The 20,077-nt window shown below is 38.8% G+C and overlaps 1 protein-coding gene across 2 annotated transcripts in view; it reads right to left on the bottom strand.

The window, feature by feature from the left end:
- Positions 1 to 20,077, bottom strand: part of FAIM2 (Fas apoptotic inhibitory molecule 2) — a 149,651-nt gene that overhangs the window by 30,445 nt on the left and 99,129 nt on the right. For both annotated transcript variants that reach the window (XM_081316614.1, XM_081316615.1), the window contains 4 exons: positions 16,450 to 16,636; positions 3,023 to 3,123; positions 1,610 to 1,674; positions 652 to 705 (listed from right to left, as the gene is read on the bottom strand). In XM_081316614.1, the coding sequence (XP_081172740.1) occupies positions 652 to 705; positions 1,610 to 1,674; positions 3,023 to 3,123; positions 16,450 to 16,636 (407 nt within the window). The remainder of the gene's footprint in view (positions 1 to 651; positions 706 to 1,609; positions 1,675 to 3,022; positions 3,124 to 16,449; positions 16,637 to 20,077) is intronic.

Raw genomic sequence — 20,077 nt, forward strand, 5'->3', positions numbered from 1 at the left:
TTTTAGTTATTTATTTGCTAGGCCTCTTCTCCAGCTGAAAAAAGCCCTGCAAATTGGACAGGTGCAGCACTTAAATTTCCTAGGCCTCTAATCACATAAGGCAGGTATGTAGACAGGCAGGAATCTTTTCCTTTCCCTAGAGAATTCTAGAAACAGTGGCCAAAGTATGCACAGAAGAAAGATAACAACGCAAGATTTATCCTCTGAAATTATGATTTTTAGTCAATTGTCCTCAAGACTTGTGTTGTGTTTTTTTAAAAAAGAAGAATCTGCAAAAATAATAATAGCAAAAACAGTGAGATGTGCCCTCTGTCCTTTTCCCCTTCTCCCTCCCCTATTTCAAGCACTGAGTATGTATGATTGTGAGTAAAATAGCAAAGAAAACAAAGGAATATAGACATGGTGAACACACCCTAACCCCCTCAAACAAATAGAATAAATAAATAAAATCGGCTATCACCATTTTTACACTTGGATCCTGGTGTACTAAGACGGTCCATGTCACCTTTTCCTTGGAAAAAAAATGAAATGAAGCTACAGGGTTATTTTGAAAATAATGTTTCCTATAATAATGTTTGTAATCCTATAAGGTGCCGTGTTAACTTTGATGGCTGACATACAAATAATCTCTGAGATCAAATCAATACTTACTAGGAAGCCCAGTACCAGGCTGGATTTGCTTGGATATATCCTTGAACTGGTTTACTGCAATAAAAATGCAAGGGATTAGAAGAATGAGAGCAAAATATGGAGCACTAAAGCCCTTGATTAAGGAATTTTAATACTGATCTAATCATCCTTCTAAGAAAGCTTTTATAAATGATAAAGTACTATCCTGCTTGCCTGCCTTTCTGCAGGGCTAAGAACAACAGATATTGATACTGCTTGTATAGCTAACAGAACACAAAACAGAATGCTCACTATGTTTGATTTGTGAAAATCTCAAGACTAATTTGGATTTTTGTGCTTGATTAAAAATACATCCCTTAAGGCAGACACGTCAAACACAAGGCCCGGGGGCCAGATCCGGCCCGCGAAGTGGTTTCATGTGGCCCGCGAAGCCATCCTGGAAACAGTGAGGGAACGGCCCCCACTGCCTTGGCCCTGGCCCAGAGACCCTCCTCCTGCCAGAGACCCTCAGATCTGTCCCATTCCTGCCCAGGCCCCCATAGGCACCCTTGATGCGAACGATGTAGAGCTGGCCACGCCCACCCAGTAGGCCATACGCACTTTAGCCACGCCCACCCAGTAGGCCAAACCCACCCAGCCCCGAGGGCAACCGCAATGCTGATGTGGCCCTCAATGAAATTGCCTTTGACACCCCTGCCTTAAGGGATGCTATGATCTGGATATCTCTAAGTGGCATTCCCTAATGCTTTAAACATGCACTAAAATAAAGCATACTTGAGTCATGCCATGTAGATGTATGATGGGGGCGAAATATTTATGAGAATATTCCAAAAGTTTAATTCCCCCATTTTACACGTGTAGAGTATGAGAATATGGGAGGAGAAACATCAATGTGGGGGGGAGGGAGAGAGAGAAATAGCAGGCCAGAAAAGAAAAAAAAGGTTTGTTGCCAGGCAGGGTTGCTAGGACAGAGACTTACCAGAAAGTGAAAATAGCCACAATGCTGACTGTAACAAGGAGCTGAAGTAAAAGGATGCTATAAACCTAATATCAAAGAAACAGAATAAATATCAGCCTGGTTAATGATAATAAACATCGGCCTGGTTAAAGCAATTATTCTGAAGACCTGATAATTAAAAAGCAAGCCAGACCCTATCAGCCTAGTTCTACCACCCACACTTTTTTGAGGAAGTTCACACATTATATTGTAATCTCCTTCCATGATCATGTTCTGGCCATCTCCATAAAGGCCATGTAATCAGTACTGGAAGAAAGGGGTTGTTCGTGTGGACAGGTGTTCACGTGAAGGAGCTCTTTTATGTGTTGATGAGAAGAAGATCCATGAATGATGTTGATGCCTCCAATGAAGGAGTCCTCAGTAGAGAATAAGCTGTGAATCTAGAGTAGAATATAGTTCAGATTTATGGGACACACGGGCTCTTTCCCAGGGGGCAGAGAGAGTGGCGTTCTGAATCTCTGATAGGCAGGAAGAGGGCAAAGATGGACACACACCCCTACTAACAGTGTTATGTACTGGGCTCATTAAGAATACCACGTGGGTTGCTGGAGCAGCTAACGGCTCTCCAACAATCCAGACTACAAGTCTCCAGTGCTACAATTGGCTATCCCTAGGCAGCAATGGTTGCTTCAAACCTGTTGGCTGCCACCTAGGGGCTAGACTATATATTGCGGCTAGTTGCAGCCATTTGCTCAGTACAGATTCTGCATGAAATAAAATATGAGTTTCCCTGTACTCAGTTACCTTGTCTTCATTCCTGCGCCAAAGAACCCGCTACTTAACAAACAGTTCACAGAGTTATAGTTACAATTGCTTTAGTCTGACAAGATTTATGTCTGTGGGTTAACAACAATAAAGAAACCACTCGGAAACAACTCCCTGTTTTGTTCCTGGTTCTTGGGGACTGAGAAACTTCCAGAGAGCCACTGAGCCTACAGAGTCTTGAATCTAGGTCTAACATTCCTGAATCTAACCCAAGACACAATTCCAGGTTCAAAATTTTATGTGTCTAGGAGTTTGCCAGAATTAGAATACCTTCAAGTCCCAGAAACTGGAGGAAACTGATGATCCAGATCTAAAACTAAGAGGCAGGAATTTTAGATGGGCTGAAGTTTGAGTGTAATTTGAACAGTTGAGATTTCATTTAGTAGACAATTGGCCTTGGCATTACTATTTCTGAAGCTCCTCTTCATGACTGGAATCTTTCTGGAATCTGCTTTAGCCTCTGATCTATTTGATGTTTTGTCTTTGTTCTAACACCTGTTCTTGATCATGGGCTTCTTTCTGACTTGCATAAAATGAACTAAGGCCATGCAACCTACCATTCGTCCTTGCTACTGATTAAGCGTTGAGTTTGGTTTGGTCTGACATTACCTTCCTGATGAATACCCTGCGCACATTCTGGTCATCCCAACTGAAAGTTGTGAAGGTCTCAGTTTCTCCTGAGTATCCACTTCCATAGTTAGGACTGGAATCTGAAATAGGTGGAAAATAAAGACATTGTCTAAGTAAAGGGTTTATGTCCTATAAGATGAGGCTGTGCTTCCTCCCTACTGAAATTTATGGTTTGAATATTTATTTTACACAAAGTTTCAGGTTTAATTTGAATTAAATTGAATTAACCTATTATCTGATATATATTTTTTCTGAGCTAATCCACAAAATATTGGAGGCAAATTGTACCTCCATAAGGACTATGAAAGTACAGATGTCAATATTGTAGAGTGGGCAGCTCTTCTGGCTGGTTTCAGTAGCCCACATTCATTCTGGGATGTCTATCCACTATGTAACACAGCTTTGATGAAAACTTCCTTCCTTCCATCAGCACCCCATTCTCCTTCCTTCTGAAATCACCTGCAGGTAATGGCAGTCAATCTTCTATGCAGAGATATTTCCTTGCCCATACAGAGCACAAACACCGTTGGAGGAAAGTCATGCTAATTTACAGTATCAAAAATCAAGAGGAGTCTGGCCATACTTTTTCTGATGAGCACATTTTATTCACAGGCATACACTTTTGTGAGTTGCATCTCACTTCATCCGCTGCACCAAGCCAGACATTGTTTTCCTATGCCATTTGTCCAGTAATAAAAGAAAAGGCTTTCGGAGGTGCACAGTAGACCATTAGTCTGGAGCAATGTTTTGAAGTCCAGACATCTTAATGTTGTCAAAGTTAAGAAACACTGCTCTAGAGTACTCAAACCTGTTTCTTCTCCCAGAGCAGTTGAGCTCAGAAAAGGATGAAAGTCCTCCCAGCCATTCATTGAATTAGCAAGCTGTGATGGTGCTTCCCTTCACTGTTATCTCACAGGACTGTTGGACTCCATGAGGAAGAACAACAAACAAAGCCTCCAACCCAGCTGGTCAAAGCAGTTGTGAGAAGAACTGGTGATTCCCCTCTGCCTGCTTGTAACTTATTATCAACAGTATAGTACAACATTACCATGGTATTCAAAGATAACCCAAAAATCACTGCGATCCACTGACCCTTTGGCCCTAATTAATCATTAGTGGTATCCATGTGATTAATTTTTATTTTTATTTTTATTGAAAAGTTTTATAAAAGTTACAAAAAATCCCCAAAACCAACCCACCCTAACCCCCCCTCTCCCTCCCCCACTTCCCAGAGCTGAGTACAGGGTTACAAATATAATAATCATAATCTAACTAAAATTAACCAACTATATAAATAACCAAGTTCATAATGCGCTTTAACTCCCCTTTAACATAAATACAAGCAAAATAAAAGTATACATAATAATAATAAAAACATAAACAAATTAAAATCCAAAATATTAAACAATATAATGTTTTATAGTTATTAAACAATACTAATACTAAAAATAATAATAATACCATATACTTAAAACTAATAAAAATTCCACTATAATAAACTATTAATAATAATAACAATCTAAAATTTACTCATAGGCTAAATGGAACTTTTTAGTCCCATATTTACTGTATTCTGAATATAATCTATCCATCTTCTCCAGACCGAAATGTATCTTTCTTGTGAATGAATTTTTATTTTTTTAATCTGTTCTTACCTACAGTGAGTCTTTTGACTGGGGAAGCCTATAAAAGCTGCAAATAAAGAAAACTGAAGCTATCTTGGATATCATACAATACTATATTAAAATGTGATAATTGTAATAAATAGGGAAGGGGAGAAAAATATACCAGTTTTAGTATGAGCTGGCTGAATCTGCCATTCCTATATTCAGGTAGAAGTGCAAATGAAACTAGACTTAGGTTTCTGAATATCTCCAGTTGCTACAACATAGATCTTCAACTCTCAAAAATGAATATAACACGCCTACCTAAAAGAAAACCGTGTACAACATGAGTGGACTAGTGAAATGACGTAGAAAATGTAAGCAAAAGTGCAGCGAGATTTATTTTGCACCCGAAAATATGTGTGCACCTGCACGTATATGATTGATTGAATCTTTAAGAACAGCTGATTTCCAACTGAGACAGAAACAAAACAGGACCAACATACCTTGAAAATAATAAAGTCATATGAAGGGAAAAAAAGTCACCACTGACCATCTCTCTATATAAAGAATATATTAAATAAAATACTCTATACATTTTTACATATTTTATAATTCTATTTTATATTTTATAATTCTATTTTGTATTTTATAATTCTAAAGAGAAAAACATACATTTTAAAAATTAAGTAGGATACGTAGGGGTATTTTTATTGTCATTCTATTAAGTATTTTAAAATTTATTTGTTTATTTCAAAAAAAGAAGAATCCCTGCTTTATAGCTTGGTTCTGGGCTAGGTGGGTTCTTTCCATTTGAATCCTGCAAATATGAAGGTATAGGGAAAGAGAGGCACAGAGACAGAACAAACTTTTTGAGGCTGAAGTGCATGGAAAGTTCCCATCTCCTAAATGGGCAATTTTAAAAGATGTCACAGGCAACAGTATCAGAGGTCAAAGATCTAATGAAAAAGAAAAATGTCAAAGATGAACCTGGAATGACTTTGAGATCTGGTGAAAGATCTGACCCCCAAACTGCAAAGGAGGATCAAAAGGCCACAAGGCTGGAGGAGTCCAGGCACATGTTGTCCTCTTGAGATCATGTGAATATCTCAAAAAAGCAACAACTTCATAATTTGTTTAGGCTCCTGTGACTCAAGAAACTGCAAGAACTGCATGCCAAGTTCATGTGATTGGTGTCACAGAAATCACATGTTACTATTTCAACTATTCCATTACCATTCTATCTTTTGAAACACTAAACAGATAGTCCTTGACTTACGACTGTGAATGAGCCTGGGATTATGGTTGTTAAGTCATGCCCAATTTTATGGCCTTTTCTGTGGCGGTCAGTAAGCAAACTCCACAATCATTAAACAAATATGGCGGTCATGGAGCAACCCTTTGCACTCAATGGGTGTTGTTGTTTTTTGCAGGAAACACCAGTTTCTGGCAAAAGACATAATAAATTATAATCACATGACTGCAGGATGCTGGAAAAGGCTGTAAATGAGGAGCAGTTGCCAACTGCCCAAAATGTGATCACATGACCAAGGGGAGGTGGCTAGCCATCACTATCCTCGGCAATTGGCATTTGATAGGAATTCCATCTCACTACATTGGGAGAAGTGATCTATAGCTCATTAAAGCGTCTGCCTTTTCATGCAATTTGTTAATTTGAAAAGGTGCTACCACAACTTTTTCCACAATTCTATGTCAAGAAGAAAGAGAGATTCTGGGGAATTAGGCAGAGAAAACACAACAGGGAGTTGGCAAAACCAGTGATTACCGTATTTTCCAGCATATAAGATGGCTGGGCGTATAAGACGGCCCCTACATTTCCTGTTAAATTATAGGGTTTGGGCTATACTCGCCGTATAAGACTACCCCTCTTCCAACGCACACCAAATAAAAATTAAAAAACATCAAATTTGATTTTAATATGGTAATTTTAATTCAAATGCTTATGACATGCAGGTACTTAGTAGGAAAACTGTCACTTATAAACATAAGGCTGTTTGTCATCAAACATGTAAACATAAAACAGTGCAAGTGGGTTAAACTTGATAATGATAATGATAATGATAATAATAATAATAATAATAATAATAATAATAATAATAATAATAATAATAATAATAATAAGAAGAAGAAGAAGAAGAAGAAGAAGAAGAAGAAGAAGAAGAAGAAGAAGAAGAAGAAGAAGAAGAAGAAGAACAAGAAGAAGTTGGAAGGGACCTTGGAGGTCATCTAGTCCAACCCCCTGCTAAGGCAGGAAACCCTATACCATTTCAGACAAATGGCTGTCCAGTCTCTTCTTAAAAACTTCCAGTGTTGGAGCATTCACCACTTCTGGAGGCAGGTTGTTCCACTGGTTAATTGTTCTGTCAGGAAGTTTCTCCTTAGTTATAGGTTGCTTCTCTCCTTGACTAGTTTCCATCCATTGCTTCTTGTCCTGCTTTCAGGTGCTTTGGAGAATAGCTTGGCTCCCTCTTCTTTGTGGCAGCCCCTGAGATATTGGATCACTGCTATCATGTCACCCCTCACCCTTCTCTTCGTTAAACTACACATACCTAATTCCAGCAACCGTTTCCTATTTTCCTAATTCACTTTTTCACTTTTCCTAATTCACTCTAAAGCTTTCCCTGCGCAGAGCCTTAAGTAACACCAGCTGCCTGCAATTAGTGCAGGTTCTCATCCCACCAGGCTCAAGGTTGAGTCAGCCTTCCATCCTTCCGAGGTAGGTAAAATGAGGACTCAGATTGTTGGGAGCAATAAGCTGACTTTGTAATAATGCTGCTTGTGTGTGTGGGGGGGGTGAAAGCTCTAATAAGCAGGCATATACATAGAATGAAGGCTATTGCTAAGCACATTGATTTGTGCTTTAAATTGTAAGCCGCCCTGAGTCTTCGGAGAAGGGCGGGATATAAATGGGATTTAAAAAAAAGACAAAATGGGAGATCCGCTCCAGGTTTTCCAGCCAGCCCGCCCAGTTCCTGAGTCAAATGTGTCCTTAGAGCTAAGCAGCTGCTCTGACTACGGCATTCCCCACCTGCCTTTCAAGTTGCTCTTGCATTCCCCACCTGCCTACAGCTGCTCTTCAACTTTAGAAGGAAAGACGCCCAGACCCCAGCCTGTATAAAATCACAGACTGCAGCTTCTACTCCAATTGGTCCCGCTTTCCCTGCGCAGACTAAATGGAAGATCCTCTCCAGGTTTTCCAGCCAGCCCTGTCCCTAAAGTTTCAGCACCCTGCGTATAAGACGACCCCTGACTTTTGAGAAGATTTTCATGGGTTAAAAAGTCGTCTTATACACCGGAAACTACGGTAGCTTTCCATATTGGGGCTTAATATTAGGGAACTCAGATTTGGGAACCACGTCTCAATATAATTGTAGGGATGATTATGTTGCCAGTCCAGGACAATGCACGGAGGCCAAAACCCAATACCTCACCACAACCACCACCAAGAATTTCCAATATTTTCAAGACAAACATTTATCATAATATAACAACAACAACAACAACAACAACAACAACAACAACAACAACAACAACAATAATAATAATAATAATAATAATAATAATAATAATAATAATAATAATTTAATTTCTATACCGCTCTTTTCCCGAAGGACTCAGGGCGGTGTACAGGGCAATACAATAAAATACAATAATATTATAATATTATAATATAATAATATAATTATATAATTATATAATATAATCTATCATGGATCATAGCCTCTGCCATAATGAAGCTATTATTTTGTAAGGTGAAATACAACCCTCTGCTGTTTTTGCTGCCACAGGCCAACACAATTACCACTGTAGAAAATGCACTGTAGATGTGTTACAATATTCTTTTTTATTTTCATTCACTCACTTTCCCAATACCTTCAGGCAAAGTCTTAGTCTGTTTGATTGCTCATACTTGGGTCATAATTTTATTGAGCTGTTTGCTATCTGATCTCCAGGAATTTTTTTTTGTTTAAGTCTCTCCTTACAAATATATCTCATAAGTGACATTTCAGTGATTATAATTGGAAAGCCGTTCTCCCTGAAGAGGAGGATATCATACAATACTGTATTAACATGTGATAATTGTAATAAATAGGGAAGGGGAGAAAAATATACCAGTTTTAGTATGAGGTGGCTGAATCTGCCATTCCAAATTCAGGTAGAAGTGCAAATGAAACTAGACTTAGGTTTCTGAATATCTCCAGTTGCTACAACATAGATCTTCAACTCTCAAAAATGAATATAACACGCCTACCTAAAAGAAAACTGTGTACAACATGAGTGGACTAGTGAAATGACGTAGAAAATGTAAGCAAAAGTGCAGCGAGATTTATTTTGCACCCGAAAATATGTGTGCACCTGTACGTATATGATTGATTGAATCTTTAAGAACAGCTGATTTCCAACTGAGACAGAAACAAAACAGGACCAACATACCTTGAAAATAATAAAGTCATATGAAGGGAAAAAAGTCACCACTGACCATCTCTCTATATAAAGAATATATTAAATAAAATACTCTATACATTTTACATATTTTATAATTCTATTTTATATTTTATAATTCTATTTTATATTTTATAATTCTATTTTGTATTTTATAATTCTAAAGAGAAAAACATACATTTTAAAAATTAAGTAGGATATGTAGGGGTATTTTTATTGCCATTCTATTACTGGTAAGTCTATTTTAAAATTTATTTGTTTATTTCAAAAAAAGAAGAATCCCTGCTTTATAGCTTGGTTCTGGGCTAGGTGGGTTCTTTCCATTTGAATCCTGCAAATATGAAGGTATAGGGAAAGAGAGGCACAGAGACAGAACAAACTTTTTGAGGCTGAAGTGCATGGAAAGTTCCCATCTCCTAAATGGGCAATTTTAAAAGATGTCACAGGCAACAGTATCAGAGGTCAAAGATCTAATGAAAAAGAAAAATGTCAAAGATGAACCTGGAATGACTTTGAGATCTGGTGAAAGATCTGACCCCCAAACTGCAAAGGAGGATCAAAAGGCCACAAGGCTGGAGGAGTCCAGGCACATGTTGTCCTCTTGAGATCATGTGAATATCTCAAAAAAGCAACAACTTCATAATTTGTTTAGGCTCCTGTGACTCAAGAAACTGCAAGAACTGCATGCCAAGTTCATGTGATTGGTGTCACAGAAATCACATGTTACTATTTCAACTATTCCATTACCATTCTATCTTTTGAAACACTAAACAGATAGTCCTTGACTTACGACTGTGAATGAGCCTGGGATTATGGTTGTTAAGTCATGCCCAATTTTATGGCCTTTTCTGTGGCGGTCAGTAAGCAAACTCCACAATCATTAAACAAATATGGCGGTCATGGAGCAACCCTTTGCACTCAATGGGTGTTGTTGTTTTTTGCAGGAAACACCAGTTTCTGGCAAAAGACATAATAAATTATAATCACATGACTGCAGGATGCAGTCTCCACGAATTTTTTTTTGTTTAAGTCTCTCCTTACAAATATATCTCATAAGTGACATTTCAGTGATTATAATTGGAAAGCCGTTCTCCCTGAAGACGAGCCCCATGGAAGACAGACAAGCAAGCAAGCAACATGATACAATAGTGTAGGGCAGGGATGTCAAACTCGCCATGTCATGTGACGTATTGTGATGTATTGTGAGTTTTTCCCCATTGCCGTAGTTGGGGTGGGCGCAGATTCAGAATGACGCATCCAGCCTGCGGGCTGGCAGTTTGACACCGCTGGTATAGGGTATAGAAATAAACTGTAGCACAGGTAGTCCTTGATTTATGACCATTCCTTGAACAACCATTCAAAGTTGATATGGCCTCAGAAAAAGTCACATACAACTGATTCCCAAAGTTGCAACCATCACACACACACTCACACACTCACACGTACCTATAGTCATAGGATCACAATTTAGGTGCTTGACAAGCAGCTCTTATTTTCTACATTTGCAAAGTCTTACAATTACGTGAATGGGATGTAGGACCTTCCCAGCCAGCTTCCAGCAAGTCTATTCCATTGGGGAAGCTAAATTTGCTTAATGGCCACCTGGCTCACTAAACAATTGGATGATTTGCTTAATAACCTTGGTAAAAAAAATAATAAAATCAGGTCTGGTTATGTGATAATAATTCACTCTGTGACTAGACGGACTAATGACAGAAATTCTGGTCCTAATTGTGGTTGTAAGTCCTTACCTAGTGTATACTTCCAGAAAACTGCAAAAAAAACATATTTTAAACCAATAGGCAGCATTTTGCTAGCAACAGGATAAAATGAAATGGTGAAGACTATATTTTTTATGTGGATCGGACTTTATTTTTCAGCTGCGGATCAAAGGCTTTCCTTATTCTTGAATATTAAGCAAGCTCATGAATATAATTAATCCTTGTGCAGATGGATTCCCTTGGCCTTATCTAATTGTCTGAGATTAACCTACTTGACATCACTTATGATGAAAACTCTGTCCCTCCGGAGACAGATGTGTCTCAGATGCACAGCCTGCATTTTTTAAAAAAATAGTTGGTATCTTGCTTAAGCTAACAACTATTTAAGAAAAACATTATCCAAGCTTCTGTGTTAAATAACAGTCTGAATTCTTTGATAAACAATCAGACTGCTACTACACATACCATATCCAATTAAGAAGAAAGCTAGGCATTTCTTTGTTTAAAATATGTATATCCAAATTTAGGTATAGAAAGAGACTGATCTTGAAATAATAATGCTACTCTAAACCAAATTACACCTGCAAAACATCAGCCCCCATTAAGATGCTGGGTGTTGATGAACAATCTCCTTTTCTCTCTACTTATTAAGAAACCAGTCTTGGGTGGAAGAGTCCAAAAAGAGGAAACCTTCAAATAGAGGGCCATCCTGTAGGATGCATAGACACCCAATTTAAAATGATGATAGATTGAATTAATAATAGAAGTCTACATACAATCTATAATACAGTACGGCATGATGGCTCCTATAGAGTTGAGACAGATGCAGTTTTAAAATACTTTATCCCATTAGTTCAAAGTGGTTATCAACAACCCCAGTAAAGCAAAATAAAATGAATGAAATAAAATAACGATTTCAAGCACAGCAGCAATAATCAAAATGCCACTCAAAAGGAATAGCTACAAAACTGAATGATAATACACTTTAAAAAAATCTTGTCAAAAGTTTCTTAAAAGCCTCTCTCACACACATATGTAAGGTAGCCGGAGAGGGTATTATTCTATTATTCTTCTCTACGTTGATGGTTTCTGTATGAATTGGGACTACAGTTCCCATAACTCTTAGCCTATATGGCCATTAACTAGGTTTGTTTGAAATTCTGGTCCTAATATGCATGGGGGGAATTCAGTTTAGTTAGGCTCCCTGAGTTCTCCAACCTGATTACTGTCACCAAAAAGGCTCCATTTAATGTGCCCACATCTCAACCAACAGTAGGAAACAAAGCAGAATTGCACAGTGTGCATATTTGGTTTTATAGTGTGGGAAAACATTCTTATGATACTTGATGCTCAGAAATGTTTTAGGGCTTAAAACTCAGTAGTGGGACTTTGAACTTAAGCTTGGAAATAGGCCAACCAAATAACGGCAGCCAGTAAAATATTGCTACTTTGCAGATGGCTCGTTCAATATCCATAATGGCACATTTTGCACAAGTAAAGTTGCCAAAGCCTCCTTGGATGCTGGCTCATTTCACCTGTTGTAATAAAGACACGTTGCACTTGCCCCAGGAAAGGATCAGGCAGGTACACCAGATGAAACAAGGAAACATATTCCATGTTGTAGCTTAACCTAAGCATGCATGAACAGTATTTCATCTGAGGGCAGGAATAAACCAAAAATTGATTTTTTAGTAGGGGTGTGGCTCCATCTTATCTTAAACCATAGGCCTAATCTATCTATGCTCCAACACAGGGGGCCCCAACCCCCAGGCCACGGACTGATACTGGTCCTCCTAGGCCTATTAGGAACTGGTCCACACAGCTGGGGATGAACACAGCTGTTCCCCAGCGATAGCATCACCAGCTCAGCTCCATCTCAGATCATCAGGCATCAGATTATCATAGGAGAGCAAACCCTCCTGTAAATTGTGCATGCAAGAGATGTCGGTTGTGTACTCGTCCTCCTCTCCCTCCGTTTGTGGAAAAATTGTCTCCCACAATTGGTGCCAAAAAGACTGGGGACTGCTGCTCCAACAATACTCACCATTAAAATTAATCTTTAGACCAGGGGTAGGCAACCGTAGCTCTTTTATGACTCGTGGACTTCCACTCCCAGAATTACTGAGCCAGCTGGCTCAGGAATTCTGGGAGTGGAAGTCCACGAGTCATAAAAGAGCCAAGGTTGCCTACCCCTGCTTTAGACTATAAACTGACCTTCTCTTTCTCCTCTGGTATCAGTCTTAGTTACCACAAGGAAGACATTGGGGATTACATTTCCTGATAGTCTTTTTAAGCAAATGTAAAAGTTTTCTCAGACAATTTCATTTCCTGCTATATATGCTGTGTTAATGACCAAATCAATGCTATGGGCACTTATCCTCTAAACATTATGGATATTAATAAAAATATGAAAAACTCTCAAGGTAGGAATCTCGGACACATATTCAGGGCTACCCATTATAATCAAATCTCCAAACTGAACATTCCCTCCAAATGTTATGGCACATTTTATATACCATTACTACACAGGGAAGCAACAGGATATGGGGGGGGGGAAATAATTCTGATTTATCTATGTTATTGCATCAAATGTAATGATAACCCTAGGCTTGCCAGTAAATTCTACTAAAATCTTGTGCTACAATAAGGTTTCAAGAACAATATCCTATAAAACAGTTACTGTTTCAATTAAATCACTCCCATAAAAAACTAAGAGAATCAAGCATCACAACTTGCCATTGAGGTAATGATCAATAATTTTGGCCTTTGGAGCAATAGCTCCACTTTGGCATTACCTTAAATCCATTTTCCAAATGCCCATTTGTACAGTAATAGCTAAGCTAAGAATTAATTGATCAGATGCATTTACTCTGTTTCTGTAGAGATTCCAGCTTTGTCTTGGTTTTACGCAGAAAAAACGTCTCCACAGGCATTGGAAGGCTCTAGCGGTAAAAAAAATTTAAAAAAAAAATGAAGAGCAATGGGAGAAAGGTTTTGCTGCAAAGTTGTCCTGTCCTCCAAGTCACTGCATTGTGATGACACAGGACTGGAATCTTCAGGAGACTGATGGGGTCTCCCATTCACTGTTGCCATGATTTCCTGGTGTTCAATTTCTCTTGCCTAGTCAGTTATGTCTCAAAGATGTTATCTAAAAGAAGCAAAACATGCTTTGGATGTACCCTTCCCCAATCTTTCTGGTATCTTCCATCCCACACTGCTTTTTCCCAGTGTCTAACACACACACACACACACACCATCTTGGTACGTTCTCGCTGCCCCATTCACTCCCTGATCTTTTCCTCATAACCCTAACCTTCCATCTTTAAAAAACAGTTTTCTACAAGCCAAATAATACCCACTGGCATGGCAACATTCATAACTAAGCTACTTTTTTTATTAAGCAACCACAAAGGCCGGATTTACACATAATGGCAGGCCATCATAAGGTTAGTATATTGTGTTCATCCAAAAATAAACTAAGTACACTGGCTAATGTGCTATGCCACCAAGGCTAACCAGTTTTCTAACCATAGTTAGAAGATGGGGAGTATGTCTCTGTACACAAGATATCCCTTTCAGATCTTATTGTAACATATTGGCCGGGGTACTTAAACCTATTTACAATATTATGCTAACCATTGTTTCTGTTGCAGAGTTGTGTTCTGTAAAAATGGCAAAGTTGTAGCAGGCTTTAATGCATGAAGGGACACAAATATATAGGATGCTCACTCTTCCTTAACTGAGGTTAAGGGATTGAAAATGTTAGGTCTGCATCCATCCAGAATCTGCATTTACTGCTTTTGGAGTCGGGTTAAGTACTTATGGTACAATGTGTGCAATATTGATAAAATGAAAACAAGCCTTTGGGCAATGGTTTTCCAGTATAAATGTACTGATCCAATATAAGAAAGAAGAAAGAAAGAAAGAAAGAAAGAAAGAAAGAAAGAAAGAAAGAAAGAAAGAAAGAAAGAAAGAAAGAAAGAAAGAGAGAGAAAGAGAGAAAGAGAGAAAGAAAGAAAGAAAGAAAGAAAGAAAGAAAGAAAGAAAGAAAGAAAGAAAGAAAGAAAGAAAGAAAGAAAGAAAGAAAGAAAGAAAGAAAGAAAGAAAGAAAGAAAGAAAGAAAGACCTGGAATAAAAGAATAAAATATAGCACCATGGAAAGTTATTAATGCTCTTGCACAGTTTTTGTGTCTTATTCAGTATTTAATGAACTAAAAAAATGTAGGAGAATAAGATGTTTTGTTGAGAAATGCTTCAGCATGACTGTTTCTGGTATTCCAACTGCATGAAACTCTTCTGGCCTGCTTTGCGTTACATCTGAACAAAAGATGTGATTTGCTGTTTTATACAGGCCATCTCAAATGGGAACCCACAAGTAAGACTAGATAGCCACATTCCCATCTTGGCAATGATTTGGAAGAAGCTGGTAGAAGCCCTTAGGATGCTCTCTCCAAGCTACAGCGATTAAGGGTAAAGAAGAAGCCCCTAGCTACGGTCACTTCTTCCCTTGCAAGGTCTTCCCTCACCTCCTTGATCACCACACAAAGTATCCCTTCTCTCCTCTGCTTCACTATTTGATTCAGGGGAATCTCTTTCCCCCTTCTATTCAGAACGCAGCTTCCCATGAGCACCAAGGAAGCGGCTGGGGTTTCAGAGTACTTTCTTCCACCAAATGAGCCGGCCGGTCCTTGTGCAGTTTCCAAGTGATCCATCTAAGGAGAAGAGGGAGAAAGAGAAATGCTGCTTTTGCTGCTGCTGCTGCTCAGGTGATTGCTTATAGTGGCAGCAGAGAAAATGGTGGCACAATTTTCACTCCTTCCTCTTTTTTCCCCTCCATCGCAGCGTCTACTAAGGCCCCGTGAAGCATGAAGCAAGGAGTAGGACAAGGTGGAACTGCCTCCTCTATCTGGGACTCAAACCGACTGCTTCCCCAGTTTGTCTGCCACCGTTCACATTCAAACACACCCCCTTTTTTTCCCCACTTTCTTGAGATTGCTCTTACTAAAAAAAAAATCTTACTGGTAGATTGCAGGATGCTTCCGAGATGGTAATTTTCTATTTCTGAGATCACGCTCAGAAGCCCAGAAAAAGGCAGGCCGTTTTAATGAACCTCAGAGAGGGGTTGAGTTTGAATGAGTCCAAAACACTTTTTCCAAATCATCTGTGAAGCTTGTACATAGCCCTAGTGACCAGGCCCACAGCCCTAATGAGCTCATTTCCAGCCTAGTACCTTAAGCAAGGGAGACAAAATGGAGATTGTGGAGGGTGTTTTGGAATACGATGTCAATTATGACCTTCATAACTGAAGCCATATCCCTTTTGTACAGGTGTAAACATATCCCCAGGGCTTCAATCGTATCACTTTTTGGACTTCCCCTTTGGATGCTCCTGATGTTTCCACTTCCATTCCACATTGCTTCTGTTTTCATGCAGAGGAAAAGCTATTCGGTTCTCCTGCAAGCAAAAGGTTATGGGTTGTGATTGCCAAGGCAGAGAAAAACTTTCTGACCTGAATTTCAGATTATCCACAAATCCAACAGACTGATATGGGACAAGAAGTCGCCAAATTTCAAAACCAAGTGAGTTGTTATTTTTTAAAACAAACCGGGCAACTCACTGGGATCTGCGTATGCCCAAGTGGGATGGAGAGGGACATTCAGAGGGGGGGGAAAGGCCCCTGCTTTCATCCCTTCTGCTGAGGTTGCCTCTTCATAGGTTGGTGGTACTGCTGGGGTGCTGGGGTGCTTTTGTTCAGCATTTCCCTGCTGCCCTTCAGAATTTGCGGGCTTGTTATTCACAGAGAGCTGCAAAATGGAAAGGAAAAAAATAGATTAATTTTTTTTTTAAAAAATGACCATCTTTCTTATAAATTTTACATGGGGAGAGATGGAGAAGAGAATCAAATGTAAATGAGGTCCAGGGATTGAGATGTAGGTCTGGGTGAGTTCGCCTGGAATAAATGCAGGGGAGGGGGCGCATGAGCAGAAGCCTTTCACACTGTTTTTTCTGACCTTCTCTGGTTTTTCCCTACCCATTGAGAATGGTCATTGGATTGATTGATCACATTTGCATACATCTACATCTTACATGAAGGTTTACAATAATGAGACTGTGTCTTGTCTTGGGAATGGGGTAGCCTTAATGCCCCGAATGAATTCTGTAAGAAACGACCAGTGTAAAAAAGATGTTGAGACTCTAGAAAGAGTGAAGAGAAAAGCAACAAAGATAATCAGGGGACTGGAGGCTAAAACATATAAGGAACGGCTGCTGGAATTGGGTATGTCTAGTTTAATGAAGAGAAAGGTGAAGGGTGACATGATAGCAGTGTTCCAATATCTCAGGGGCTGCCACAAAGAAGGAGGGAGTCAAGCTATTCTCCAAAGCACCTGAAAGCAGGACAAGAAGCAACGGATGGAAACTAACCAAGGAGAGAAGCAACCTAGAACTAAGGAGAAACTTCCTGACAGTTAGAACAATTAACCAGTGGAACAACCTGCCTCCAGAAGCGGTGAATGCTCCAACACTGGACGTTTTTAAGAAGAGACTGGATAGCCATTTGTCTGAAATGGTATAGGGTTTCCTGCCTGAGCAGGGGGTTGGACTAGATGACCTCCAAGGTACCTTTCAACATCATTATTATTATTATTATTATTATTATTATTATTATTATTATTATTATTATTATTATTATTATTATTATTATCATCATCATCATTATTATTATTTGCATCAGGCATTCCTGCAGAATTCACGGTGGACTTTAAAATTAGGCATTTACCCTATTCTCAAGACAAGACACAGGCACATTATTAGGTCCTGTTCAGTGATGCTCCTGCTTTCCTGGCTTAGGGTTACTCAGGAGTATTGCTTCTGGAACTGTAACACCTGAGGAACATCTCCTGCATGACAAGTTCTAGGTTCTCTCTCTCCCATCGATCTCCATTTTCATTTTGTTTTGCTTAGTTATTATTTTTTTTAAAAATCCTCTGGTGTATTAAAAACACCTCAAATCAACTGGGGGTCAGTCCTTTTTTTGTAAAAGAAAAAGGTGCCGGAACTCACACATGTCATACAACCTGCCTTGCCTACCCTACAAGGTTCCATCCAAAAAAGGTGCCGGAACTCCGTTCTGAGCGTTCTATGATAAAAAAAGCCCTGACTGGGGTAGTAATGAACAGAATGGTTCACAATGTACAGCAGCTACCATATGTCTGGTTCTCAAGCAGTGGGCCTTCCAAGTCTGAAATGGACTTGTAATTTTAGCTTTAGACAGGAAGAGCTATTACATTTACCAGAAAAGAATACAAGCCTAAATTCAAGATACCTCCAGAGGAGAAAATTAAATTGAAGTAACAACCCTGTTTTCATGTCTCAGATAATCTGGAATGACTGCACCATTTTAAAGATAATTTATTTATTTTAAAAAAAACCTGTGATTTCCTTCCAAGTAAATACATTATTTCACCTACTGCTGATCACAAATCATCAGGAACAGTTACTGACTGAAACCAAACATACATATTTAGTTTCCTTCTTACTGCTACACTGTACTTCCTGGAAATATTTTTTTTCATTAAGGTTGCTTGTCAATTATTTCAAGGGCCTTTCTGTGAGCCAATAGCAGCTGAGTGAAGGCACAGGAATCATGAAACTTGCAATTTATTTTATTTGTTAGATAGTCTTTCTTCAAGGAGCTCCGGAAGCTTTTATTAAAGGAAGGCATAATCTGATAGACATGAGTCTCTAATAGTGTCCCAAGTATCAGTGTCCATGGGTATCATCTAAAATTATATTGAAATATACCACATATACTCATGGTTAAGCCCATCCTCTAGATAAGACATCTCTGAACTTTTTAACTGAAATACCATTTGAAACACACCAGTCAGGGATAAACTGACCCTCAAAAATTTTATATTTTAATTTTCACAATTAGCTTATCTGTCAGTGATGATGAATCTGCCATACTTCAAAGCCTCCAAGATCTTAATTTTTTTTTAAAAAAACCACCCAAACCCACCTCTCAACCATATAGACACTGTTTTAGGAAACAAAACGATGGGAAACAACAAGGGCTTTCTTTGAAAAAATGTATTCAAGCAAAGAAAATAATAAAAGAAAGGGTAGTGTAGAAAGATTGTACAAGAGTGGTTGGGATAGGGGGTTAAGGATGTGGGGGGGTTGTCTGATATTCTAAAAAATGGCAGCTTTGCAAGTGTATATATTTCCAAAGGCAGCTATTTTGTGACTAAAAAAGCTTCCCTAGTATATATTCTACTATTATATTAATGTCAGAATGCTGTTGACATTTTTCATTTAATTTGTGAAAGTGTTCATATTTAAATTTCCCAGATTGCTCTTAGTATTCTATGAGAGACCTAAAAAGCTGAACAGATTGGATAAATCCATTTTTCTGTTGCTATAAAAGTCATAAGAGTATTTTCTTCTATTCCTCCTTTCAGAAAGGCAGCAGAAACCAAGAGAATGCCAGAATGTGTCTTAGTTTGGCCTGCAAAGGGGAAACAATGGCTCTCTGCATGTAACTGAATAATTCCCAGTTTAGCTAAGGATGTTTGGAGTTGCAGCTGAACAAAACCTAGAGGGAAGCAGACAAATTACCTGATTCTTCAGCCAGTTCAAAAAAAAAAGATCCTTGGATAGGAAAGTCACATCCCCCATATATTCATCAAAATATAGACAGTACTCCTTGATATCTCTACTTTAAATAACTGATTCAAATTAACAATCCTATTGACCTCAATCAGACTTCAATCCTGATTAGCCTGCCTAAAGCTGTTTGGGTTAAGTCACTACTGTCCATCACTTAGCAGCTGCATAAAGACCGAAAAAATAAGATTGAACAAAGCCTCCCTGTACCCACTTGCAGCCGTGAAATGACAAATTCTATACAGATTATGCCAACTGAACACATTGCAGCTGAAAAAGCTGAGGCAATCAGTAGGTATTCAATATCAGAAACGCAACAAGAGGATAGCCCAGAACTGCGTCATTGTGCCGCTGCTGAGACAGGGCTGACCTAATTCAAAGGAACAAGTTCTTGGACACACGCAAATACCCTGGTGCTCACCAGGATTATAATAATCAAAATTCCCAGTCACAGCAGACCCTTTGGGGATTATAATTCCATAACTCTGGAGGGTCTCGAGTGGCTAAAAGGAGATTTGGAAGGTCGGGATTGAGGAGAACAATGAATAGAGATTGTTGCCAAAAAGCTCTCCAATCAA

This window comes from Vipera berus (assembly GCF_964194415.1).
Source record: "Vipera berus genome assembly, chromosome: 2".
NCBI lineage: Eukaryota > Metazoa > Chordata > Lepidosauria > Squamata > Viperidae > Vipera > Vipera berus.